This window comes from Hemiscyllium ocellatum, chromosome 25, assembly GCF_020745735.1.
Source record: "Hemiscyllium ocellatum isolate sHemOce1 chromosome 25, sHemOce1.pat.X.cur, whole genome shotgun sequence".
Taxonomy (NCBI): Eukaryota; Metazoa; Chordata; class Chondrichthyes; order Orectolobiformes; family Hemiscylliidae; genus Hemiscyllium; species Hemiscyllium ocellatum.
Genome location: NC_083425.1, coordinates 35280090 through 35307310, shown reverse-complemented (window position 1 = coordinate 35307310; position 27221 = coordinate 35280090). Strand labels below are relative to the sequence as shown.

At 41.2% G+C, this 27221-nt stretch overlaps 1 protein-coding gene across 2 annotated transcripts in view; it reads left to right on the top strand.

The window, feature by feature from the left end:
* The window catches only part of acsf2 (acyl-CoA synthetase family member 2), a 175970-nt gene that overhangs the window by 64630 nt on the left and 84119 nt on the right, over positions 1–27221 (top strand). For both annotated transcript variants that reach the window (XM_060844207.1, XM_060844208.1), the window contains exons 5-10: positions 3019–3137; positions 5732–5894; positions 8503–8598; positions 11252–11400; positions 15793–15884; positions 24685–24761. In XM_060844207.1, coding sequence (XP_060700190.1) covers positions 3019–3137; positions 5732–5894; positions 8503–8598; positions 11252–11400; positions 15793–15884; positions 24685–24761 — 696 coding nt within the window. The remainder of the gene's footprint in view (positions 1–3018; positions 3138–5731; positions 5895–8502; positions 8599–11251; positions 11401–15792; positions 15885–24684; positions 24762–27221) is intronic.

Below are 27221 nucleotides of genomic sequence, written 5' to 3'. Positions count from 1 at the left end.
TCCCCCTATCATCTGCAACTGTTTCACTTTTGCCAGGAATGGATCTTTCTGTGTGTAAAGTCAGATATTGTCAGTTTTGACTTTGTGTGTCTGAAATTTTAAAAGCATCACAGACCCTCAGGTGGCGGTACTGCTGGTGGTATAAGTGCCATTGGGACAGCTCAATACAATTGCGTTTGCCACTTGGCCTCCTGGATGATGTTCCAACTCATAATTAAACACATTTAATGTTTGAGCTCACTGCTGAGTTCAGTGTGAAGCAACAGGTGACACTGCCTTGTCTTCTTTACACACACCTTGCAGAAGTTTGTGATCCATAATAATTCCAAATTTATGTCCGTAAAAGTATCATTGAAACTTCATGACTCCGACCATGACAGCCAATCCTTCTTTCTTTATCTGGGCATATTTAAACTCTGCATTAGCCAAAGTCCTGGATGGAATACACTATTGGGAATTCCTTTCCATTGAGCCATCTGAGTTAAAACTATCCTGATACCGTACGAGGAGGCATTGCATGTTAATATTAGATCTCGCTTGGGATCACAGTGTGCCAACACCTTAGAGGATGATGGCTGTTTCTTCACTTTCCTGAAAGCTATGGCTAGGCAAAGCATCCATTGTCAAGGCTGACCATTTTTTAAGAGTTGATGTGAAGGTGCCAGGATGGAGCCAGCTTATGTATGAACTTCAGCCCAAGGAAAGACCTAAGCTCCCGTACAGATGTGGGAGCTGGGGCACCTTTGACCACCCTCACTTTATCTTCCAATGGGTCTTGTCGAATATGTAGCCCAACCCTCTGAAGGCCTGTGCCCACCTGGAAGAAACATCTATAAACTATGTCAAAATTCTCTAAGTGCTCCTTACTGGTCTTCCCTTTTTCAGCATGTCACCGAGATAATTGGTGATGTGGGGTAGACGTTGTAAAATGTTCTCCGACATCTGCTGAAAAATTGCATAAGCTGATTAAACCCCAAATGGCAGCCTCGCGTATTGATACAAACCGTTATGAGAATTAATTATAACATACTCTGGGAATCGTCATCTAACTGCAATTGTAAGTACGCATGGTTCATGTCAGGCTTCATGAAGGACAGCCCTCCTGTAGCTTTACATATAAGTCCTCTATGTAAGGGATTGTGTATTTCTCCAGCTGCAAAAAGGGCTTACCATTTGTTGAAAATCCCTACAAAGATGAACCTACCAGTCAGTCTTCATGATTGGTATGGCCTGTCCTGTCCATTACACAAACTGGACTGGTTTGATGATTCCTTCAATTTCTCGCTTTCTGATTTCTGCCTGTACTTTTGCCCATAAGGCAAATGCCTCTGGGTTTCCTGGTCAACTTGCAAAGTGGCCTTGGCTACTTTGATAGTCACTAGACCTTCCTGAAACACTTCCGGGCATTTAAATACGACTTCACTCAGGCAGCCACTTTCTAATCGAAAAATGTTGAGCCAATCTTGGTGAACCTTTCTCACCAATTTTGCCCATCAATCTTGGGCCTGAGTCTTTTACTGCAATCAATGGGAACGGGAACCAGTTGCTCCTCATAAGAGACTGGAATCAAAATTGTATCATGACAGTAATCAGTTTCCACTGGTTGGAGACATGTCCAGCAAAAAGAAGCTTGGATTGTTGGAGACAATCATCTCAGTCTCAGGATATTATTAAAGGAGTCCTCAGGGTAGTTTCTTTGGTCCAAACATCTGGGGCCTCACCAGTGATCTTCGTTCCAATATAATGTAGATTTGGTGATGTTCACTGATGATTACATAGTACATTTTCAGTTCCTCAAATACTGATTTAGTGCATATCTGTATACGGCAGACAACATTTAGACTTGGACTGATAAATGGCAATTAATATTTGCACCACAGAAATGCTAGGCAATAATCATGTCTAGCAAGAGAAAATTTAACAAAAAAAAACTGTGGATGCTGGAAATCAGAAAGAAACACAGAAATTGCTGGAAAAACACAGCAGGTCTGGCAGCATCTGTGGAGAGAAGCTTCCTTTGACATTCATGGCATAATCCCCACTATCATCATTTCTCATTGTCTTCTCATTCACCAGAAACCTGAATGGTCCACTACATAAATGGTTAGAATAGCACAGAGATTGGGAATTCTGATGGAAGGAATTCACCTCTTGATTCCATAAAAGCCTCAGCAAGAGAAATATCTTATTGGAAAGGACCATAGTAAAAAGGCGCATGAGCTATGTACCAAGTAGAAGCCTCTTATTCAACAGGATACCTTCTGGATGTTGCTTATCGCCTCTTACTTTTCTGTTACAGAGTATTTACGGCACAGAGAAATAACTTTTCCATTTGTGGGCCAGCATGGTGGCACAGTGTTTAGCACTCCGATCTCACAATGCCAGGAACCTGGGTTCAATTTCACCTTCGGGCAACTGTCTGTGTGGAGTTTGATCATTCTCCCCGTGTCTGTATTGGTTTCCTTTGTGTGCACTGGTTTCCTTCCACAGTTCAAAGATGTGCAGGTTAGGTGGATTGACCGTGCTAAATTGCCCATGGTGTTCAGAGATGTGCAAGTTAAATGAATTAGCCATGGGAAATGGAGGGTTACAGGGATAGGACGAGGGGAGTTGGGTCTGGGTGGGATGCTCTTCGGAGAATCGGTGTGGACCGGATGAGCTGAATGACCTGCTTCCACATTGTAGTGATTCAATGAATTAGGACTCAACTCTCCAAATACAAGTGCACACCTTTCCCCTTTGCATATTCTCGTGAGGTGCCCATTCAGATCAACCAGAGCAATCCAAGGGGGACTTGTTCTGGTCATTGTGGCCCAGATGGGGAAGTGGAGATAATGGCTGTGGTAGAGGTGGTGACTATGGAGAAAGGTGTGGTGATGCCAATGACTATGGTGAAGGTTGTTGTGGCAACAAAGACTGCGGGGAGTTGTAATGTGGGTGAAGACTGTGAATTTAATGAACCTTGTGGTTGTGGCAGTGAATGTAGTCTCTGTTTCATGTCTCCGTTTCTTTCTACAGGTTGGCTGTAAGGCTCTGGTCTGTCCCACAAAGTTTAAGACCCAAATTTACTATGACATCATTAAGCAATGTTGTCCAGAAGTGGAAAAAGCCACTCCTGGGGACCTGAGGAGCAAAAGGTACATACTGCTGTCAGTACAGACACATCACCTTGGCTCAGAGCAAGAAGCAGAGAGGAATTAATGTTATCAGCAAATGTCTGGCACAACTCCTCAGGAGGAGCAAACAGAGAAAGGGACAAGTGTTCTGGAAGACAGAGGGTACAATTGGTAGGTGGTAGGTGTGGTGGATAAGTAAACAGATGAGAGAATAAAGGAGCTTGAGGTTTAGAGATATGGGGCAGAAGAGGAGTGGATGTGATCGAAGGGATATGCAGATGAGGCAGGAAAGGGGAGGGTGCATTTTGATATTTGAAAGGGAGATTGGGCAAGAGAGATGGTCAGCAAGGACTGAACTAACAGATTCTGTACTGTTCCAAGGATGGATTTCTGACTGTCTGACTTTTGAGAACAGGAGGAACTTATGACACAGGAGGCTTTTGTTTTCTGTGTTCCAACTGCTCTTGGCCTCCCAAGAATGGGACTTGACCAAATCTTGAACTGTCTTACCTCTTCTGACCCCCTACTTCACTTCCCTGTCTTCACTGCAGCTTCCCCATTCAGACAGATGATCTCATCAGAATCTAGTCTGTATATTTAGAGAAGAGTCCTGTGGCTTCCAGACAATGGGAACTTTGGCTCCCCACCTATCATGTCATAAAGTCATTTATAGCACAGAAGAAGGCGATTCAGCCAGTCGAGCCCATGCCAGCTCCTCAGAGAACAATGCAGTCGTTCGCACAGCCTCCCCTCAGTCCTTATTGTCCTGTAAGTATATGTCCTTCAAGTGCTGGCATACATCATTTGTGTTTCAGCATATTCTCTTATCGCCCTTGTCATGTGAGGAGTGCTGGTTTCTGTTTCCTTCACCTTTTGCCCTTGTTGGAATGAACGTGAAGTTTCTCCTCTTTAAAGATGACTCATTATTCTGATACAGTATACCCTGTTAGTCTCTGGTTCTGTTTTAATGTGGGTAAATACATTCCCATCACATTGAAATTATCCCTCCTCCAATTCAGAACATTTATATTTGATTGCAGAATATACTAATCAAGGAGGTTCTTCCGAACACAGTTTAGAAATTCATCCCTCTTTTTACTGTTTACTCTAACATTATTCTAATCAATATTTGAATAATTTAAATATTCTGTCTGTTGTGATGCAAACCAGCTTGTGCTTGAGTTAATTTGTTGCCACCATCCCCTTTCCTTGACTAGATGTAAAGGCCTATATGGTTTACAGTAGTAGCAAAAAAACACTAGTAAGTCTTAACAAGACGAGGTTCATGTCAAAATGAGAAGTAATTTATTACATGATGGCATTAGTAAGAGATATTGTTACTGCAGCAATGAGGAAACCTAGGATATGGTTTTCACTATACAAGATCCTAAGCTGTTCTGCCTTTCCACACCCAAGTTTGGATTTTTATTTCAGATTTTCAGTATCTGCAGTATTTTGAATTTTATTTGGTAGTCCTGCCTTTCTGAGACTTCCACACATGCAATGGTTAATTTTATTAGGATGGTATTTTGTTGCTGAATGTACAGTAATTGTCACTGCAGTTGATTGTGCCTGATCTCCCTCACTCTTAGTGAGGGTTAAGGACAGGAAAACAGCAGGGTTGATGTGCACTAGGTTTGGTGTAAAGGAGGATCAATGAAGGGGCAAGCCTTGGAGCGGCAGAAGCCACAAATTGGAGTGTCAGCAGCAGGCGTGTGGGTAAAAGTTTGGGAGAGGCTATACATTGGAAGATTGTGAGAGGAAAGGTCTATAGTGACCAGGTGACCAGAAAGCAAGATTTCTGGGGCAGGAGGTTCAGTGAATACAGTCGGCAATGAACAGGAGGTGAGTGGCATGTTAGCATTTCTTTTACATATGTTTTAAAATTTATTTTGTTTACAAAGGCTTTAAATTTGCCAAAATAGGAATTTGGAAATATAAAAAATATTTTTACTTACAATGATCAATGTCTTTCTTTATCTGAAAAGGAAGGTTCTACAGAATCTAACCATAACTTTTACATTTGTTTTAAAGGGAAATGTAATTCACTTAAAGTCACTTAATTTAAAATGACAACCATAACTTTAAGTGAGGACTTACTATGTTCTGACATACACTTCAGACACCCAGTGTCAGACTCAGACACTCCCAGGGCAGTTATAGTGTGGGATAGATACAGAGTAAAACTCTCTCTACATTGGTCCATCAGATACTCCTGGGACAGTTTTAAATTAAAGATCCCTCTACATTCTCCCATCAAACATTTCCAAGATAGGGCACAGATTGGGTAGAGTAAAGCTCCATATAAATTCTGCATTAAACTCAGAATAATTCCTCACCATACCAACTAATGTGGTGTGGAATTTGGGACAAGTCAATGCTGTTAGTCCATATTCACTGGGATTAGATAATCTGTATGAACTATGGTGATAAGTTACAGTTAGCAGAGATTTTCATCATCTTTATATAAGGAATTTGAGAGGGCAGTGTCAACTGCACAATCTCAGAATCTGCATTTTAGATACTGCTATGGAAAACTTGTAATCAATGTCAGAGATCTCAGACACTGTGTAAATGAAGCACCACTGATTTGTTCTTGAATTCCATTTGTTTAGACTTCCAGATCTGAGGACAATCATCATGATTGGTAGTAAGCCTCCTGGAACGTACAGCTTTGACGAGGTCTTTAATGCAGCTTCAAGCAGCCATCAAGAGCTACTACTGAGACTCCAAAGGAAAATCAGTTTTGATGACCCAATAAACATCCAGTTCACCTCGGTAAACCAATTGTACTTTCATCCCTTAAATCAACTTTAGAAAGTTATCACAGTGTTCTGATACTGTTTGTAGTCAGAATGATGTGAGGTTAAGAACAGGAGACAAATGTAGTGTAAATGGTAATGTTTTGAATGAAGTAAAGAAACAAAGGGAACTTGGTAGTAAGTGTTTTTACCTGGTATTGATGAGGCCATGAAAAAGCAATTCACATCTTTGAAGCATAGAATATAAAAACAAGGAAGTAATTTTAACTTGTGGTAAATCTGAGTTACGTTGTAATTTATTAAAACTTATTTTCCTGATATGTACATTTCCATAATATGGGCATATGGACAATACAAATGATTAAGTCAGTCTTTTCTGACTGAGGTGGGTTAGTTCAGTTGGCTGGACAGCTGTTTGCAATGCTGAGTATTGCCCACAGTGTGTGTTCAATTCCTGCACTAGCTGAGGTTATCGTGAAGGATTCTCCTTCATAACCTCTCTCCTCACTTGAGGTGTAGTGACCCTCAGGTTAAGCCTCTGACAAGAGAGTTGCTGGTCTAGTAGGACTTACGGCTCCTTTTATCTTTATCTGACAAGATGATGCACTGTATTCTGTAACTCCTCAAATTTGATGTTTGTACTAATTTTGAATGGATTGCTTGACCACTTCAGAGGTCAGTGAATGGTCAACAACTTGAGTTACAGTTATGGAGAAAAGGTTTTCTTCCCTAATTGGAATTTTTTTCTATAAACATATAATTATTTTGTGGACACTTTAACTGACTAAATTAAAACTGGAAGAAATTAAGTTGGAATTCCAAAGTGGCAATGGTAGGATTTAACCTCTTCTTTGCAGAGTTCTAGGCCTCTAGATTTCTAGCCCAGTAATATAAATACTACACTACATATTTCCTGTACCTTCTCAGTCCCCAAACCTTCTTTGACAGCACCTTTCAAATTTGTGACCTTTACTACAGGGGCAGCAGACAGATGGAAATATCGCCACCTATACGTTTCCTTCCAAGCTGCATACCATCCTGCTTTGGGACTATATTGTCATTTTTTCAGTATCACTGGGTCAAACTCTTGCAAGTTTCACCCTAGTAGCACCATGGTTGTACCCTCATCAGATGGGTTGCAGTAATAAAAGGATAATTAGGCATGGGCAACAAATGCTGGCTTAGCCAGCCATGTTCACATCACATTACTAACTAAAAAGAATATGCAGTGAATTGTCAGTTGGAAATTTAGGGTTGAATGAGGGGATCATGCGCCCAGTGGTGAAGTCAGTTTCTCAACATATCTGGGTCATGGGACTGCTAGAGATTAACGGAAAGTCCTAGATTGATCTACTGGGATAAAAGTTACAAAGATGTTATGATCTCTGGAGAAACTAAGAATTTATAGAGAAAAATTTGAACCTTGAGTTAACATTTGAAAGAATAACACATGAGTATTGATGTTTTTGGAGGCAACTTATTCTTTAAACTACAGAAGTAAGCAATTCTTATCTACTTATCACACATCACACTTTCCAAGGAATTACTGTTCGTATCATAAGCAGTTCAATAGCTTCCAATAGTCTGCTTCATTTTTATATTCCCAGCTGGGTAAATTTTTATCCAAGAATTATCACTCAGTAAACGTCACACTTTTGACTTCATCCTCTAGCTTCAAGCTAGGCAAATCTTCCAGCTTCCATTAATTCCTCTCAAATCCAGTCTTCAATCTAAGCACGTGTCCATCCTTGTTGAGAATGGTGAACAATAGAATCAACATTTTTCAGTGCTTAAGCTGAATGTCTGGTTGACTCCATCTCTTGCTTTCTACTCAGTTGGATAAGGAACACAGAAGACAAAAATGTCACTGTTGTGTGTGATAATTCCAGATATAAAAGCAAGCCTATAACCAGACCCCAAAACTTCCTCTGCCTCCTTCCATATGCAATAGGAACACATAATATTTATTTCAGAGAAGACTGGAAGTATATTCATTTCAGACTTTAATATCCCCAGGCACAAAGGTCATGTGATGAATTCTTGACTGAAAGTCCAGAAAGGGAAAGCATTGCTTAATTGATATCATTTCCATGATCTGTTTCTTAACTGATGAGTGTTTATTTACACAAGATAAAGAGGTGTCAAGTGCTTACAAGTAGAGCAATGCAAAGGCCTGGTTGATTGGCTCTTTTATAGGACTCTAGTAAAAGCAGATTTTAAAGAAGAGAATGAATGAATGATTTTTTAAAAAAAAACTGTTTTAATACCCAAAATGGTTACTATATGATCCATTAATTCTGTACAGAGTCTGTTCTGGGTGAATGGGCATTGAAGTGCTGTAGGTTGGTATGGATGATCTGAGGAGATCCAAGGCATAGATTGGCATGGCCCGTATCTAAACCCTCCCTCAACCACAGTATTGTTCATGAGACTTTTGAGTGGTTATGAACCATGGCTTGTTGAAAAAACTGGAAACACTGGAAAACAATGCAATTTAACTAGAAGTTCAGCACTAAAGGTGTGTTCCAGAACATAAAGGACAAGAGGTCCATTAATGGTAGTAACAGCTCTGCATAAATAAATGTTCTGATATGCGTTTTACCAAGCACATGTGTTTTCTGTAGGGCACAACCGGAAATCCCAAAGGAGTTACCCTTTCCCATCATAACATTGTCAACAATGCTCGTTTCATAGGATACAGGATGGGCTACGTTTGGCGGGTGAGTTTATCGATCCTGTTTGTATTAAATTTTCTTCATTGATGATACCAAATTTACAAAGTCTTTTATTTACCTCTCTGGCCTCACACTTGGGAACTGATTTTAAACATAATCACATCACACTTCCTGCTTCCAAATTTTGTTATTATGTTATGAAACCTCAAATTTGTTAAGTTCCTCAAGGAGGAGGTGTACCAAGTTGTGGTTGGGGGTGGAAGTTGATAACATGTTGAGAAGTAGATTAAGGCAATCACCTGGGGCTGAGTTGGAGCAGTTTAAGGAGCTGGTGTAGGATTACTTTTGATTGATTCTCTGGAAAACCGACCAGTTATTGCCCAGCTGTACTAACCTTTAACTGAGCAATCTGCTTGGTCATTTCAGGGGTCAATTATGAGTCAACACCTTTAGAATGCGACTGGGATCACTTATAAACCCAGGACTTCTTTTTATAGACAACTTGACATGTTCATGCTCAATTTTATGATCTCCCCTTCTTAATTTCCAGATTGCTTTGAAATTCTCAAATTGTCATGATGGGAGTTGAGCACAGCCTATCTAAATTATTAATCTCTGGATTATTAATGTCCTAATTCAGCCGTTACAATTTACATTTTTTCTTTCAACTTTGCCACAGGGTTAACTTGCTTGTGCAACTCTTGTGAGACTTGAGTTTGTTATTGATTGATCTGCCAAATTGTACCATTGACTGATATGTTGGATGTGATTGACCTGATAATCACATCCTAAACTCTACAGTGATATCCTCTCAAGCCTCTTGTGGCACAGCAGTAGCATCTCAACCTCTGAGCTAAGTGTTCTAAGTTCGAGCTGCTCTAGAAGTGTATAGTAACATTGCTGAACAGATTTAGTGTCCTTCTTTCCTGGCCTTAGCATCAAGTAATTCCTTATCTTGATAGTTTCAATCATATGTTGTTCTCCAGCAGTATTTTAGGCAAGGTGTTAACCCTTTCATCATCAATGAATCTCACCCTTTAGATAAATTCTGTCACCACATATCTTCAGGACTAGAAATGTCATGTTGAATTTCATTCTGGTTTCACCCAATTTGATGTGTTCAATTTAATTTTGTTATTTCAGTTCTTTTAAAAGTCAGGGCTATATACCCTTCTGAGGCTGCTCATGGACTCTGGTGTGATAGTCTTTTCTCACATTCTCCTTGTGTTTCTGGCAGTGCACATACTTAATACAACAACAAAAACTTTTCCAAAAGGTAAAATAGATCAAGAGTAACTATAAAAATTAAAAATATTAGGATAACTAAGGCCAGGCAGACAGTGGTTTTCCCTGCACAGGTGGAAGTTGTATATGGGGTCCCTGTAGAATTTCTTTGGAGCAGACACCAAAGAAATTGCTCAGGAAATTGAATTTTCCACTAGATTATTCCTCTATGCTGAAACTCTCCAGAAGTCTTAATTTAAATCAGATACTTCAGAGGGCTCCAATGAAATTAAGTAAAATATATACTCAGGGAAAGTTAGACTGTTAAATACACATCTAACTATACTTTTCCCAAACCACTTACATCTCCAAGCCCCTGAGCTGGCGGCTAATTCCCCATCCCTTCCCACATGTCTTGTCCCCTTGTCTTGCTCCACACCCTCCCACCTTCCCCTACCCTACTACTGGAGCAGACCCGACCTAACCCATCTCCCATAACAGACCTGACCCATTTCCTCACTGCCCGCCTCTGGACTCAACCACTGCATTCCTCCATCCCCAACCACTGACAAAACCAAAACCCCACCAGAACCAATTGCTCCCTCCCACCCTGACTGACTGTAAACACTGCATCACTAAATTGGCCTCCTTGCCAACTTACATTCTATCCACTTGTTACCATACCCCCTCCCTAAGTGACATCCTACTCCTAACTCACCTAGTGTTCTATGCTGGCATCCAATCCTCTCTCTAGTTGGCACAGTAATCATTGGCACCTTATCCACCTAACATCCTGTTCACCTGATACCCTACCCATCTGACTTCCTACTCCGCCACCCAATCCAACTGGCACTCTGGCAGCTACCCAACTGACACCCTATCCCTATCCATCTGGCACCAACTGCCCTACCATCATTTTAATGCCACACTTCTCTTGCGTACTTGTCAAAGTAGCTGTCAGGACCTTTACATTTAAGAATGTAGTGGACTGCTATGAAGATTTGGCATGGTTTGCCATCCCCGCACAGTTCTGTACCATATGGGAATTGTCAGTCTGGAATTATGGCTGTGCATTTCTGAGTGAACCATGGTCAGAATCTCCATTCAAAAATGCAGAGCTTCCCTCTTTTGTAAAAAAAGGGAAGGCCAAAGTGGCAATCTGTATGAGATTATCCATGGAAAATCCGGCCGTATGCTCTACATGGGTCAATGGATCCCATGGTATTTCTGTAGGGGTCTGCTATTGGTTTATGCCCATGTGTTACAGAATAGACCATCACTTTCCACAATACCACCTTGAAGGTTTACAAGCACGATGTGCCTTCAAGTGGAAGGCACTTGGATAAAATATCATTGGTTTTCAGTTAACAAGGTACCTTTACCCCAAAGAGAGTCACAAGAGTACAGAGAAGATAAAAACTTTGGCAAAAAGCTAAGAAATTATCTAATTTTTCCCTCTGTCTCTTACTTTTAGAATGCTCGGATCACTTCTCCAGTGCCACTCTTTCACTGCTTTGGTTGTGTAGGAGCTACTATGAATATGGTCATTTATGGCTGCATGGTGGTATTTAGCTCTCCACATTTTGATGGACGGGCCTGTCTTGAGGCAGTCCAGCGAGAAAGGTATGACTGCAGTTTCTGTCCAGCTGAAAAGTAAGAGTACGGAAACAGCTTCTGTAACTGGGCACCCAGGGCATTATTGGACATGATTCAATAAGCATTACAACGAGGTGGGACCTAGTTGTTGAAATAATGATGATGTTGTACTCTGGTGTCAATAACATAAACATGGGTCTCCCACTAAGCCATTATGTCACTTACACAGAATGAAAGCAAGGTTGACATGGGAAAATGAAAACAAAATGCTTCACTCATCGTGCTACTTGCTGATGGACCAGTATAAAAAGAGCTTTACTACTTTATATGGCCTTGTGATATATGTGGAGTGTTTGATAATCACAGTGTAGAGTTAAGCATTACTGTGCTGGTGATATCATACAGCCGTCAAAAAACTTGAAAAGGTGCAATTCAAACTTTTACTTTACAGCTTAAAGAATGACCATATCTCTTGTTTCAAGACTTTTACATTAATAACCAGACTAAAACACTATTGACTAAAGTTTGTTGGCAACATAAACATGAAACAACAGAACAGAACACTTCCTTCTTATTTTCACTTCAATTATAGAACTTATTTCACGGGTATACTTTACACTGTCCTTTCATTTGTCATTCAGACTTCCTGGACCCAATACAAGGCAATTCCTAACTCTTAAGAGATTACTTCATTGTCTTCCCTTACTAACCCAAGAGCTATCTTTCATAGCTTTCCTTCATGATTCACCTTTTTAAAAATTCACTCATGGAATGTGGGCATCGCTAGCTGGTCAGCTTTTATTGCCCTTCCCTAGTTGCCCTTGAAATGGTGTGGTGAGTTGACTTCTTGAATGGCTGCAGTCTGTGTGCCATTTGGGAGGGAGTTCCAGGATTTTGACTCAGCAACACTGAAAGAACAGCGATATATCTCCAAGTTGGCATGGTAAGTGACTTGGAGGGGATCTTGCAGGCAGACATGTTCCCATCTATTTGCTACCCTTGTCCTTCTAGATGTAGTTTGGGTTTGAAAGTTGCTATCTAAGAAGCTTTAAGGAATATCTGCAGTGCATCTTGTGAATAGTACACAATGCTGCTTGTGGGAGTAGATGTTTGTGGATGTGATTCCAGTCAAGCACAAAGTAAACAAATCTTCTAGCCTTTTTGAAAAGGTCAAATTCTTGAGGATTTTAAATTTGAATATTACTTTCCACCACAATCCATGCAGTGAAATTTACAGAGTTTTAGCCTCAATCTGCCCCCTCTCTTTCAGATCCTGACAGACTCCCTCCCTGTGTCTGTGAGTTTTAGTGATATCCAAAATCTTTCTCTCTCAAAGTCTATCTCTAAATCCATGTGAATCATGTGGTCCTTTTATCCAGGTAGAAATGCTAAATAGCCATTCTTCAAAGCCAATCAGCCTTTACTTTGGAAGTAAATGAATGGTTTAAAGCATAATTATTTATAACCTGACAGTCTGAACATCTTCCTGGGACTTTGGAAACTAGGAGTCTAAGGACTGTAAATACAGTTGTCTTTGAGTCCAAGCGCATAAAACTTGTAGCCTTTTTATAGTAAAACATTTTGGGCCTTGATTTAATCTTTAACAGCCAAATCAACCACACCTGTTGTTAGGCTGACTTCATAACAGGTTATATGATCCTCTTCATTTTATGCTATATTAAACAAAAGATACCGTCTCCAAACAAAGCAATCATATTTCTAATATGGTATTTAATCCATGCTGTACCTATCCTGAGAATGATTTATGGGACAGCATAGAGGAAGTTTTACACTATATCTAACTTGCATGTATTTGTATTAGGAGTGTTTGATGGGAATAGAAGAGTGTGCATTACTCTGTATCTATCCTCAGTCTGTGCCTGCACTAAGAGTGTTTGATTCTAATGCTGGTTCCTGAAGTGGCAACTGTTCCATTCCATAGCACTAATATGTGACAGCAAAGTAACCCAAATAGATGGAAAACTTTAATTGCAGAGTATATAGGTTATGGGCAGTCCAATACAGAACAATTGGGAATGACACAATCAAATAAAAAAAAGGTTGTGATAAATCAAAGATTTTGCCAGAAAAGTTAGGGGGGGGGGGGGCGGAGTTGGAGATGGAGATGTAGTTGTCAAGGGCAGAAGAGTCAATAGTGTGTGTTTTGAAGGACAGGGTGATGATGGCAGAATGGAAAGGGACGGGAACAGTATCTGAGGGTTGTGAACCATTGTAATATCAAAGAACATAAGGACCAGGAGAGTAGGTGAAGTAGTCAGTAATTTAATGAGAATATGGTTCGGAGAACATAAGGTGGGTCTTATGGACTAGATGAGGTTGGAGACCACATGAAGGAGTTTGGAGATTAATTCGAGAAAGATACCAGTACAGGGCTAGGTCAGGGCTGGTTTGGTAGAACTTGGCTCAGTCGGCAGGAGGATGTGAGGGTTAATTATTTATCAATTGGGGGTTAACAATATCCAGATGGTCAGCATTCAGTACATGAGGAGGATGAAAGTGTGGTTGTTGGATTGAGGTGTGTGATTTACGATGTGTGACCTGTGATTAAAAGTATATGTATGGATATTTTTGGAACTAATCTGTTCTGATATGTTATGACACAGCTACACAATAGGTGGGACTTGAACCAGGACCACATGTGTTGCACTTTTATGTGAGTATAAAGCTTATGTTGTATTTCACACTCATTGTGAGGAACAGTGGGGGAGACAATAGAAACAGCAGAACACATGCCCTCCATTTAACAACAAGTCCACCAGCTCCTCGCAGTTTTTGGATGTTACGGAAGGAGGGGTTTAAGATGATCGTCTGTGGTGGCGAAAAGAACTCAAGAGTTAATGATGCTCTCCAGGATGATCCCAGAGCAGTGAATATTTTTTAAGCAGGGCAGAAAGTTTTACTGGGTGTAGTTGAATGTGTGATTGAGCAGTTCAGTTCAGTTCAATCAATATGTGAATGGTGTAAGATACAATGAACCGGTCCTTGTGTAAGTGAGACCAAGAGAGTAGGGAGACAATGATAGATAACAAAATGGGAGTTTAAAGGAAGGGGAAGAAGAGAAGGACAGTGAGCTGAGGAGAGAGAACATGAAGAATTGTGATGGAGGTTGGAGCCACTGTGGGTGTGGAAACATTTGGTGTTGAGACAAAATTAAGAACAAAAGGAGTGAAATTATATTAGTGAGACCCATGGCATGGTACTTCAATTGGCAGTTCAAAATAAGGATCCTCAGCAACAGATGCAGAACAGTGTGTTGGCCTGATTATAATTGATAAATGAGGAAGAGTTGGACATTTGGCCCCTCCTAACTGTCCTACATTCAATAACCTCATGGCTGAACTTTATCAGCACCACTTTCTAGTCCTGTCACCTTATTCTTTGATATCCTTAGGTCAAAATGATTTTTTAAAAATTCAGTTTTGAATATACTTTGTGACTGATTTTCCAGTTTTCTTGAGTATAGAATTCTGAAGATTCACAGCACTCTAAAATAAGGAATTTCTTTGTCTGAAACAATTGATCTCCCTGCTTTGAGATTGATGAGTATGAGAGAGACAAAGGTGCTAAGGCTCACACTGCCACTGCATGGCTCTGAGTAGGTTGGGGTTCAAGTTGTAGGCTACTGGGAACATTTCATTAAGTGGGCAGAGTGGAATTGTCATCACCCCTCACCCGGATTTTTGTGATGCTATCATTGAAATCATTTGCAAGTGTAAGACCTTCAAAGGCCTTGTCCACTGGCAAATAAACACTCTGAAGGGTGTGCAGGGTGAAGTGGTGATTGACAGACATTTTTAAATGGGACAGCTTTTGGTGGGCAGAGATCTTTAGGAAGGAAGACGTGCAATTAACCCCTAGCTGGATGAGGAGGGCAGTTGGGGTTACTACTCATCAGGGTGGCAGTGAATGAATGCTTCAATGGGCTCCTGTTGGGGCTGCTTACCTCTTTCTCAAACTTAACATTTCCCTGCTCAATTGAGTCACGGGTCTAATGTGTTTGAAGTGGATTTTGAAGGTGTGAGATCCTTAGTTTATACCTTCTATCAGTTGAATAGCCATATCTGCCAAATGTAGGGCTATCTATTAGGTAACAATCAGATGTCCAAGCTATCACTGAAAAATGCCCTGACAAGACCCAGAGACTGAGGAGAAGAGATTCCATTGGGTAAGAATAAGTGAGAATTACAGGGTAGGATGGATAATTTGAAGCTGAAAAAGGTAAAGAAACTGGGTTCAGTGAGACACTGAGCAGAATTACATTGTAAAATTATAGAGACCAGAAAGGAAAAAGAAAGAGAGATTGGCATTCGACAAGGCTCAGCTGAAGAGAAATAGAAACATAATAAAAATTGAATTATGCATGTTTTGACATTCTGTGTGCTCTGCTGTATTGTCTAGGTGCACGGTTATTTACGGAACACCAACAATGTACCTTGACATGCTGAACCAGAAGGACTTCTCTACTATTGACTTGTCAACACTTGAAGCAGGTAAGACATTAGCCACTGCATTTGAAAAGGAAAATATTTGCCTTTGTCTTTTCTGGAACATAATGGCACATGTATGGGTAGTCTTTGGATGGTCATTGAATCAGAGAGTCATAATGACATACAGCGTGGAAACAGGGAGGAGTCAAGAGTGGAGTACTGGAAAAGCACAGCAGGTCAGGCAGCATCTGAAGAGCAGGAGAATCGACGTTTCGGGCATAAATCCTTCATCAGGAATGGAAACAGACCCTTTGGTCCAACTTGTCCTTGCCAACCTGGTTTCCCAAACTTACCCTGTGTTTGACCCATATTCCTTGAAACCTTTCCTATTCATATACCTACCCAGATGTCTTTTAAATGTTGCAACTGTACCTGCATGTACCACTCATCCGGTAGTTCATTTCATATAAACACAACCCTCTGTATGAAAAGGTTGCCCCTCGGGTTCCTTTTAAATTTTTCCCCTCTCACCTTGAACCCATGTCCTCTAGTTGTAAATTCCCCTACCCTAGGGAAAAGATCTTTGCTATTCACCTTATCTATGTCCCTCATGATTTTATAACCTCTATAAGGTCACCCCTCAACCTCCTATGCTCCAGGGAAAAACATTCCTGTCTCTGTTTATAACTCAAACCCATTTGTACTGGTAACATCCTTCTAAATCTTTTTGACCCTTTTCAATTTAATAATGTCCTTCCTATAGCAGGGTGACTAGAACGTACATAGTAATCCAAAAGTGGCCTCACTGATGTCTTGTACAACCGCAACATGATGTCCCAACTCTTTTACTCAGTGCTCTGACTAATGAAGACAAACATGCCAAACACCATTTTCACCACCCTATCTACCTGTGACGCCATTTTCAATTATGTAGGTGAACCCTAGGTATCTCTGTTTGACAACACTCCCTAGGTCCTACCATTAACTCATTGGGTAGTCTGCTTTAGGATTTTTGACTAAATCCTTTGAGTGGGATGAAGAGCTGTGGAGTACAATTTTTTAATTCAGTTCAAACTGACAGGATAGTGAACTCTGCATGTTGGCTGCAAGGATTAAATGTGAAATGAGTTGTGCAATCTCAACCAGTTCCATTAAGCAGTAGATTATGGGGATTCAAGGTGGCAATTATCTCACAGGTCTACCTTGCTGAGCTCTGCACCACATCAGGCAAAGTGGTGCTTTTACCCTCCCCTGACTAGCTGTTTGGTAAAAATTGGTAGTTTTAAGTTCCTGGAATCTTTATATATTATTTTTAAGCGATTAGGGAAGATGACTAAAGGTAAAGGACCATGTAGATTGCAACAAGCACGGCACTCCCCTGCAGCAACGACACACCCGTGGATGCAGTGTCAACCTCCGTGGAAACCCCTTTGGACTTACCTGCTCAGCAGAGTCTGGCTTCGGAGTTTGTCAATCTCCAGAAAAGATTGAGTCAGCGATGGAAGAGACGTGGGCCAGGCTGGAACTGATGTCGGCCATGCTTCAAAAGCATGAGCAAGACATGCAGTGTCTCGGGCAGCATGTGGAGGAGGTTGAGCAATGAACCGTGGCATCGGAGACCCCATGAATCCTCGATGGGACGGATCCAGGCTCTGGAGAAGCAGGTGCTGTCCTTAGTGGAGCACGCCAACAACCTCGAAAATCAAGGTCGGAGGAAGAATATCCATGTTATTGGGATGTCAGAGCAAGATGAAGGAGATCAGCCAGTCAGCTTTTTTGAGCAATGGCTGCCACAGTTCAGGCCCTGACTTACAAGGGATCAAAGATTATGTTTTTTCAGGACTTTTCTGTGGCTGTGATTTGTAAGAGGAAGACCTTTGAAGTAAAGAAGAGGCTGAGGGAATTGGATACTCTGTACTCTGTAAGGTACCCGGCAGTATTATATTTCAGCCACGGAGGGTCCATGCATGTCTTTGATTCAACAGGCAAAGGACTTTTTGGACACTTTAAAATGGACTGGCCGATTCAAGCAATATGGACAATGATGGTTTTTCTTTTTCTTTTGTTTGCTTCATTTGTTTGGTTTTGTCCCTTTAATATGTTTCTTTTTCTCTTCCCTTCTCACTTTTTTGAGGTTTGGGAAGCGTTGTTGGGATTGTTTTTGGTTTGATTTTTACCAGTAATAATGGGAGTCGATGTACAGGTGGGATAGGTGGAATGCTCACTTCTAATTTCTTTGTTTGAAAGATTTATGTATTCTTTACTTTTTGTTTGCCTGGGTTTGGAGTGCAACTTCAGCTAGAAGGAGTCATGGAGGTGTTTGAGGGTAGTGTGAGTGCCTCCCATGGCAAGGGGCAGAAGATCCTATTATCTATTTTTTGTGTTGGTTTATTGTTGGTGTAGTTTTTAGAAGTTTTGTTTTGGTAGTTTCTGTAGTCGTGTTTTTTAGACTGTATGAGTCTTTTATTATTTCCATTCAGCATGTCGTGAGTGGGGCTCTTCTTTTGGGAGGTTCACGGGCTGTTTCAGATGGCTATGGCTAGTTGCTCTTTTAAATGGTGAACCTGGAATATTAAGAGGAATCACTCACCAATTAAGAGAAAGAAGGTACTTTTGAGTCTTACAAAGGAGAGGGCTGATGTTGCTCTGTTGCAAGAAACTCACCTTGATGACAAGGAGCATCTAAAGTTGCAGTAGGGGGATTTCAGCTGGGTGTAATTTTCATCTTTTAATTCTAAAAGCAGGGGAATGGCTAGACTAGTTCAGAAGAATCTTCCATTTCTACTGTTAGATAAAACTAAGAATGAATATGGGTGGTTTGTGACTATCAAAGCTTTAATACATGGTGAGGAGTATGGTATTCTGAATGTTTACTGCCCACTGGCACACCCCCTTAAATTTTTAACAGATGCGCTTTCCAGTTTGGTGGCCCTTAGGGCGCACCAATGATTATAGGGAGAGACTTCAGTCGTCTCATGGATTCACAGTGGACAGGATGCCCAGTAGTCTCCCAGGCACCTCCCCGCAATCTAAACAACTAGTGGACTTATCTGGGGAGTTGGGATTGGTGGATGTATGGACATACCTTCACCCAGGAGGTAGATACTTTACCTTTTTCTCAAATCCGCACAAGTGTTACACAAGGATTGTTCTGTTTCTTGCTCCATCGGTTTTTTTTTGATTCGGTGCTGTCCTGTAAAATTGGGACCATAGCCATTTCCGATCACATGGCTGTGTACTTGGACGTTAAGTCCAAGGGTAATGGGGTAGGTTCGTGGCATTGGCGCATGGACCCTTTTTTCCTGAAGGACAGTAAGTTTATCGAGTACTTTTCGTGGGAGTTTAAAATATTATTAGATTAGATTACTTACAGTGTGGAAACAGGCCCTTCGGCCCAACAAGTCAACACCGACCGGCCGAAGTGCAACCCACCCAGACCCAATCCTCTACATTTACCCCTTCACCCAACACTACGGGCAATTTAGCATGGCCAATTCACCTCCCCTGCACATTTTTGGACTGTGGGAGGAAACCCACGCAGACACAGGGAGAATATGCAAGTTCCACAGAGTCAGTCGCCTGAGGCGGGAATTGAACCCAAGTCTCTAGTGCTGCGAGGCAGCAGTGCTAACCACTGTGCCACCGTGCCACCCACAAATTTGGGTATGGCTAGTAACCCATCAGTGCTCTGGGATACTGCCAAGGCCTATGCAAGGAGTATAATTATTTCTTATTCAGCAAGTCAGAATTGACATAGGAGAGAGCAGCAGCGTATACTTGAGGCCTGGTTAAAGGCAGCGGAGACTACGTACTTTGACAGGCCATCTGTGATTAAGCTATAGCAGATCACAATTCTTCGGGCTGCTCTGAGCTCCGCGCTTCCTCAGACAGCAAAGAGAGAGATCTCTTTTGTGAAACAAAGGCTATTTGACTATGGTGATAAGCCAGGTAAATACCTGGATATCTGGCTCGGAAGAAGAGCCCCCCCAGTCTATTGCATCTCTTAGAGAGGGTACTGGCACTCTACTTGTGATTTCAAAATGGTCAATGTGGCGTTTAGGAAATTTGACTCCAAGCTGTATCGGTCAGAGGGTTGTGAGGACAGGTTGGTGAAGGTGAATTCCTTCTTTAAGAACCTGGACCTTCCAGGTGTGACTCCACAGCAGGCGTCCGTTTTGAATGCTCCCTTGACAGTGCAAGAGATACAAGAGGCGGCAAGGCAGCTCCAAAGTGGTAAGGCATCTGGCCCAGATGGCTTTCCGAGTGAGTTTTATAAGGAATTTATGAATATGTTGGCTGGGCCAATGCTGGACACTTACAATTATTCGTACAGTCAAGACGACCTCCTGCCCTGTTTGAGAGAAGCTAATATTTCTCTCATTTTCACGAGAGGGAAAGCCCCGGAGGACAGTGCTTCATATTGACCCATCCTGCTGCTAAACTCAGATTGACCCATCCTGCTGCTAAACACAGATTGACCCATCCTGCTGCTAAACTCAGATTTTAACATTCTGTCTAAGACACTAGCACTGAGGTTGGAGACGGTGTTGCCCTTTATTGTAAAGGAGGACCAGACAGGTTTTATTAAGGGTTGTAGGTCATCTAATAACATTAGAAGAGTACTGAAAATGGTCCAGGTGTGCCAGCAAAGATTGATTCTGGGCTTGGTGGTCTCCCTAAATGTGGAGAAGGTACTTGACTGAATGGAATTGGCATACCTTTTTTACGTTTTGGAGCGGTTTGGCCTTGGTGGGGTCTTTGCCAGATGGGAGGAAGCGCTTTATAACATTCTATGGCAGCGGTCCTTACTAATGGCATAAGGTCTGATAATTTCAGTATTGGTAGAGGCAGCCAACAGGGCTGTTCCCTCTCACTGCTGTTGTCTACGTTGGTGATTGCTATCTGGAGATTCCTGAATATAATTGCCCTGGAGGTGGGATCAGTGGGCATAAGATCACCCTTTTTGCAGTTGATGTTCTGCTTTTCCTATCAAACCCAACAATGTCTGTGCCTAGTTTAATACAATGTGTCAATTTATTCGGCTCTTTCTCGGGATATAAGATTAATTTTATGAGGTCGGAGGTCATGCCGTGGGGGGTCTTTGGCAAGTACCCAATCTTGAAGATAAAATCTGATTCCCTTCAGGTGGTCACAGGGAGGTTTTCTGTACTTAGGCATTTTTATTACTCCCGCCTTTGACCAATTTGCAAGGCTAATTTTGTGCGCTTGCTTAAGAAGATAAGGCTGGACCTTCAGCGTTGGGAGGCTCTTCCAATATCTTGATTGGGTCGAATAGCTCTTGTTGAAATAAATGTTCTTCTCCACTTATTATAGCCCATGTGCATGCTCCCCCTGATGTTGCCTAGGCAAGCGTTGCGGAAACTTAATGGTTGGCTCGTTTTTTTTATTTGATGTTGAAGGTGGCCTCTCATTAAGCTTGCCAAATTACAGCTTCCCCAGGGAATGGTTGGGGGGGGGGGTGCGGTTTGGGGTGGTAGTGGTGGATGGGTCGACTTTCCAGATTTTAAGAGATATCAAATAAGCTCCCTATTATCCTTTGTGAACGATTGGGCTTGTCAGGATCCAGGGTCAATATGGCTGGGTATTGAGGCTTGCCAGGCAAGATGTGCCCTTATTAATTTTTTATTTATTAATAAGATGAGGACAGTCACGGTGTATTTTCGGTACCCGATTATCATTAACACAGTTAAAGTATGGAGAATGATGTGAGAAATTGAGGGCAGTTTATATAAAACCACCTTTTTCACCTCCATAGTAGGAATGGCAGGATTTTGGCCAGGGTTGATGGATTCTGGGTTTAGGTTATGGGCATCCAGAGGAGTGTCTGTCTGGAAAACTTACTTGAGGGGGAGGTCATGATGCCCTTTGATCAGTTGAGCCAAAAATTTGAATTGTCCAGCATGGACCTCTTGCATTATTTTCAGATCAGGGACTTTATCCAGAAAAAGACCACACTATTGGTTGATCCTTATAGGTCTGAGGTAGAGAGGAGAGTGCTTCAGACTACAGGTGCTCTCTCAATTAGCACCCTCTACCATTTACTGGGAGGTGCTGCCTCGAAAGATACTGAACAGCTCTGCAGGGTCTGGGCACAAGAATTGAGAGTGGAGATCTCATCAGAAGTATGGGAGGATATTTGGGAGAATGTGAGAAGGATCTCAATTTGTAATAGAACACAGGCTATGTAGCTGAAGGTTCTTCACAGGCTCTATTTGACCCCAAAGCACCTTGCAAAATTTAAAAAGCGAGCATTTCCAATCTGTCCCAAGTGCAAAATAGGTATTGGCACTCTCACCCGTTGTTTGTGGTTATGCTACAAGCTTTTCTAGTACTGGGGGTGCTATAGCAAGAGTTTTGGAGGGGGCTCTGGGAACAGAAATCAAAGTAGATCGGTATCTCTTCTCTTGGACTTGTTGAATCTGCCTTCATTAGATGAGCATGGGAAAAAGATGTTTAATATTCTTAAATATTGCACAAGAAAGAACATTCTGATGAGTTGGATTTGGAAACTCCTCTGGGCGTATCGGGGTGGCGTAGGTTAATTATGGAATGTGCTCCCCCAGACTTCCTTACAAGTATCTTGCATCAGAAAACGGAACTTTTTAATAAGATGTGTCGGCACTTTCTTAACTATATAGAAGCAGACTTGTCAGGTGTATTAACTAGAGCCTTTGTTTAGCCACGAGACCTGGGTCTGATGGGCTGGGTGCCCTGAGAGGAAGAATCCCGAATAAATATGGGTATGCTAACAGATGCTCCCGATGATGGGGAGCGTTGGTGGGGTTGTGCTGAGTGGTGTAACTTATTTTAATTTATTTTATTTTGTTTAATTATTTATTGAATTGTAGTATGGGTAGCTTTTTAAAATTTGTAGAGTAGTAGATAGTTTATTGTTTATGTTGTTATACTCTCAGATTGTTTTATTTTGTAACTTTATAATTTTGTAAAGAATAAAAGTCTTTCACAATAAAAGAAAAGCAGCAGACCATAATATCCCCCAAGGAGAAAGTGAGGACTGTAGATGCTGGAGATCAGAGCTGAAAATGTGTTGCTGGAAAAGTGCAGCAGGTCAGGCAGCATCCAAGGAGCAGGAGAATTGATGTTTCGGGCATGAGCCCTTCTTTTTCAGGAATTCAAATTTTTCAGGATTCCTGAAAAAGAAGGGCTCATGCCCGAAATGTCGATTCTCCTGCTCCTTGGATGCTGCCTGACCTGCTGCGCCTTTCCAGCAACACATTTTCAGCTACAATATCCCCCAAGGCAACCAAGTGGCTATTGACAGAAATTAGATTAGATTAGATTACTTACAGTGTGGAAACAGGCCCTTCGGCCCAACAAGTCCACACCGACCCACCGAAGTGCAACCCACCCATACCCCTACATTTACCCCTTACCTAACACTACGGGCAATTTAGCATGGCCAATTCACCTGACCCGCACATCTTTGGACTGTGGGAGGAAACCGGAGCGCCCAGAGGAAACCCACGCAGACACGGGGAGAACGTGCAAACTCCACACAGTCAGTCGCCTGAGGCGGGAAATGAACCCGGGTCTTTGGCACTATGAGGCAGCAGTGCTAACCACTGTGCCACCGTGCCGCCCAAAATGGAAAATATCATAGAGTAAAAGGGAAAGCTTTCTGATGCAGCCAAAGTATCCTGTTGTATCGAGCAGGAGAAGTCTCTTCAGTTAACCATTGACACCCAGTTGTAGTGAGTTCTAGATGAATTCAAAATGGTGGGGGTTGCTAAGGAAATCGGAATAGGTTTTCATTGATAGCTATGAAGATTACTCTTGTCTAACTGGTCTGAGGATGCTAACAGAATCTCATTGCACAGATTCTGCTTCAAGTATGTGTCCAATGTTTTACATAATCAGGAGCTGTTTCTGATGATACTATGTGAGTTTGACAAGCCCAATATCAGGCACTCTTCATTTCAATAATCTCAAATAAACACATCAACTGTTTTCTCTCTGTTTACTTCAACTAATTTACATACTTTTCATTTAAAGAAGTGAGTTGCTGTGTGGCATTATGAGGGAACTAGAAAAACATGGACAAAGATGCAGCCAAAAATACAGGGCATAATGATGAGAGCAATTATTGAAAAAGTGTGAAGAAGCTGGATTAACATCAGTAGTGTTGTAACACAGGATGTTAGAGGGTACTGACTGAAAGTTTGAGACAGCTGTATTGTGATCTATGAGGAGAATAATGATAGGCTAGTGGAATGATGAGTGATACTGGGAAGTTTATTATGGAGCAGTATGAAGCGATACATTTTGAGAACAAGAATGAGGGGAGCTAATATGAAATAAAGGCTTCAGTTCTAAACGGGTAAGCAACAAAGCAATCTTGACATTTCATACCATGACTCCACTTGGGGTAGTGACTCATAAGTTGGAAACTCCTGCCCCAGCGACCTGAATCTTCAGTTTTATTTTCAGTTTGGATCTGACCCCGAAAGTACAAGCCCTGAAAACAGGATTAGTGCATCCAACACATCATTGGACAAATCATTTGTTCTGCTAATAGCCAGAACATGCTTCTACCACTGGCCTTGCAAACCATGAATTTCATAACAATCTTTACCATGTTTGAAGATTTATGGATAGTGAATTTTATTACAACTGATTAGCAGAACAGAAAGATAAATTTTCTTGTTATGTTTCTGAAATTCCAAGTTTGATTCAGGATTTAGTATCTCTTCAAATATGAGCTTTGTTATAATAAGATGAGTTTTGCAGAGGTGATAATGAATGAGGAATGACTTTTCCTTGTTTGTTTCGATCTATTTTAGCCTCATCTTGCTATTCACCTATTTTCCTGTTCCCTCAACAGCAGTTGTTGCTGGTGCTTCATGTCCTGTTGAAGTGGCCAGGAAAATCAAAACTGAATTCAACATCACTGAATTTGTTGTGAGTACCTTTCAAATTATGTTCTCATCTATTTTCTACAATGGTTGGTTAGTATGTAGTTTGTTTAATTTAGGTGGACTTCGGAGATTGATTGATTCCCATTTCTCACCCAAATTTCTGAACTGTGCATGGGGTTTCCCATAACATACATTTCAGAGATGCTGCTGATTGTTTTCTGGTGATAGTAATCATGATATTTTTCCATTACCTCAGAGAATTGTCTGAGAATTAAACATAACTTTGAACATTGGGTTTGCTGGATGAAAAAAGACCCAGCTCCATCTACCAACCTGGTAGTCACACAATTCAATGATAATAGGGAAGTTGAGTTATCAAAATAATTGGTCTTCAACAGATCCAAATATTAGGTTTTGCCTTAATTATTCATGTTAAAGTGTGATATTTGTGTAAATAATGAGCTTTCAGTTGAAATCGCTTGTCTTGAAAATTGAAGGAAATTGGAAGCTCATGAGTTAGCAACATCTGTTGACAGTATAAAGATAGGTAGGAAAGTAAGTTGTGGGGAGGATACAGAGACTGCAAAGGTGCATAGAAAGGTTAAGTGAGTGGACAGAAGTTGACAATGCCATATATAAAAATAAATTAAATCAGATGGTTCAGACACAAATGACACATGACTGGTGTTCTTGTGGCACAGCGGTAGTGTCCCTTGCCTCTGAGCCACAACATCTACGAATCTGGGCTCAAGTCCCATCTGCACCAGATATATGTCATAACATGTTATTTAAAAATAACTAAGACACATGTCTGGAACTTGAACCTGACCTGTCCCAAAGGGTATGTTACTTTCTTACTCTTGCATCTTGCAGGAAAAACGTGAAATTAGCCACTTGAGCAGCATAAATTGAAAGGTAGAATATTTTTAACTTGAAAAACATTGCAGAATTCTGCAGTATAGAGGGACCCAGATGCCTTTGAACATGAATCACAAGAAGTTAATATGCAGGTACAACAAGTAATTGGGAAGGCAATTAGACTGTTGGGATTTATTGCAAGGGAGATGGAATATATAAGTATATAAGTCTTATTACAGCTTGATGGTGATGATTGCTCTGTCTTCTTATGTAACAGGAGGTATGTTTGCATTATATACAGTTAAGAAAACATTCACAAGGTTGTTTTATGAAGAAAGGTTGAGCTAGTCATGCTTATATTCACTGGAGTCAAGTAGAATAAGAGTTGATCTGATTGGAACACATAATCTTCTGAGAGGATATTTTCACTTGTAAGTGACACTAGAACTAGGGACCAATGTTTCAAAGTAATTGGTCTCCCATTTCTTCTCTGAGTTTAGTTAATCTATGGAATTCTCCTACTCCAAGGCACAGTAGGGGTTCAGTCATTAAGTATATTCAAGGCTCAGTCAGATGGAGTCTTGGTCCACAAGGGAGTCAAGCGTTATAGTGGGGTATCAGAAAAGGCTACAATCTGACCAGCCATGGTCTTACTGAATGGTGGAACTGCCTCAAGGAATGAAATAGCCTACTTCTATTCTTTTATTTGACATTAGTTTTAGCAATGCCAAACACTGAGATGGGAGAGTTTTTTTTTAATTCAAAGATGAGGCAATGCTTTACTTGAAGGACAACAATAAGTTTGAGCACAAGACACAAATATTCAATGATTGTATAAATTTGCTGGCAAAGTTTTGTATTGTTGAAATCTTTATCGGTTCCATGTGATGGAGCTTTTAAATGTATTGCTTCTGACTAGATTGTGCACTTTTGGCCCAGTAATATACTTTTCAGTGTCTTTCTGGTGGGGTTAGTGCTATCTCTAATAAGGTTGGTGATCAGGGTCTGAATCGGAATGAAATCTGAAAGAGGGTTTGCAGGTTGGCATGCAAGGGGGCAGTCTGATACTTAAGTTAGTACGGATATATTTAAAAATAAATAATATTGTGGCAGTTTCTGACTCAATGTGATACAGGAGTAAGGAGCAAAGGAGCAAAGGCATTCACATGGGTTTAAACTGCCCGATGGTCACTTGGGTGGTCATAACCAATTCAGAGTAAACTTGCTGGATTATTCTAGATTGACAAGTTTCATATATGCATTCAGAAGAATAGATGGAATATCAGGCAGATCATCTATTCCCAGGAAGTAGTGAACCACTGGAATGTACCCTGGCTGCTGTGATGGGCAGTGCCTACTTCACTTTCAGGAGGGAGCTAGGCAGGTTCCTGACAGAAGCAGAGGTTGGAATTTTAGGGGAGGCTAGAGTCTTTCTAGGACAGTCTTGATCATGTGACCTCCTCATATGCTGTCCCCTGTTGGCAGGTGGGGTGTTCAAAAGCGTAGTCCAGAGTATCTTTACCTTATTGACTTAGTTTTGCTGGGGTTTTTTCGCCTGAGATAAGTTTACAGAATACCTAGTGCTTAGTCAGGGTGTTTCAAGCACCATTGTGTGTGGGTCAGTCTTGAGAGACAAGCAGGTCCT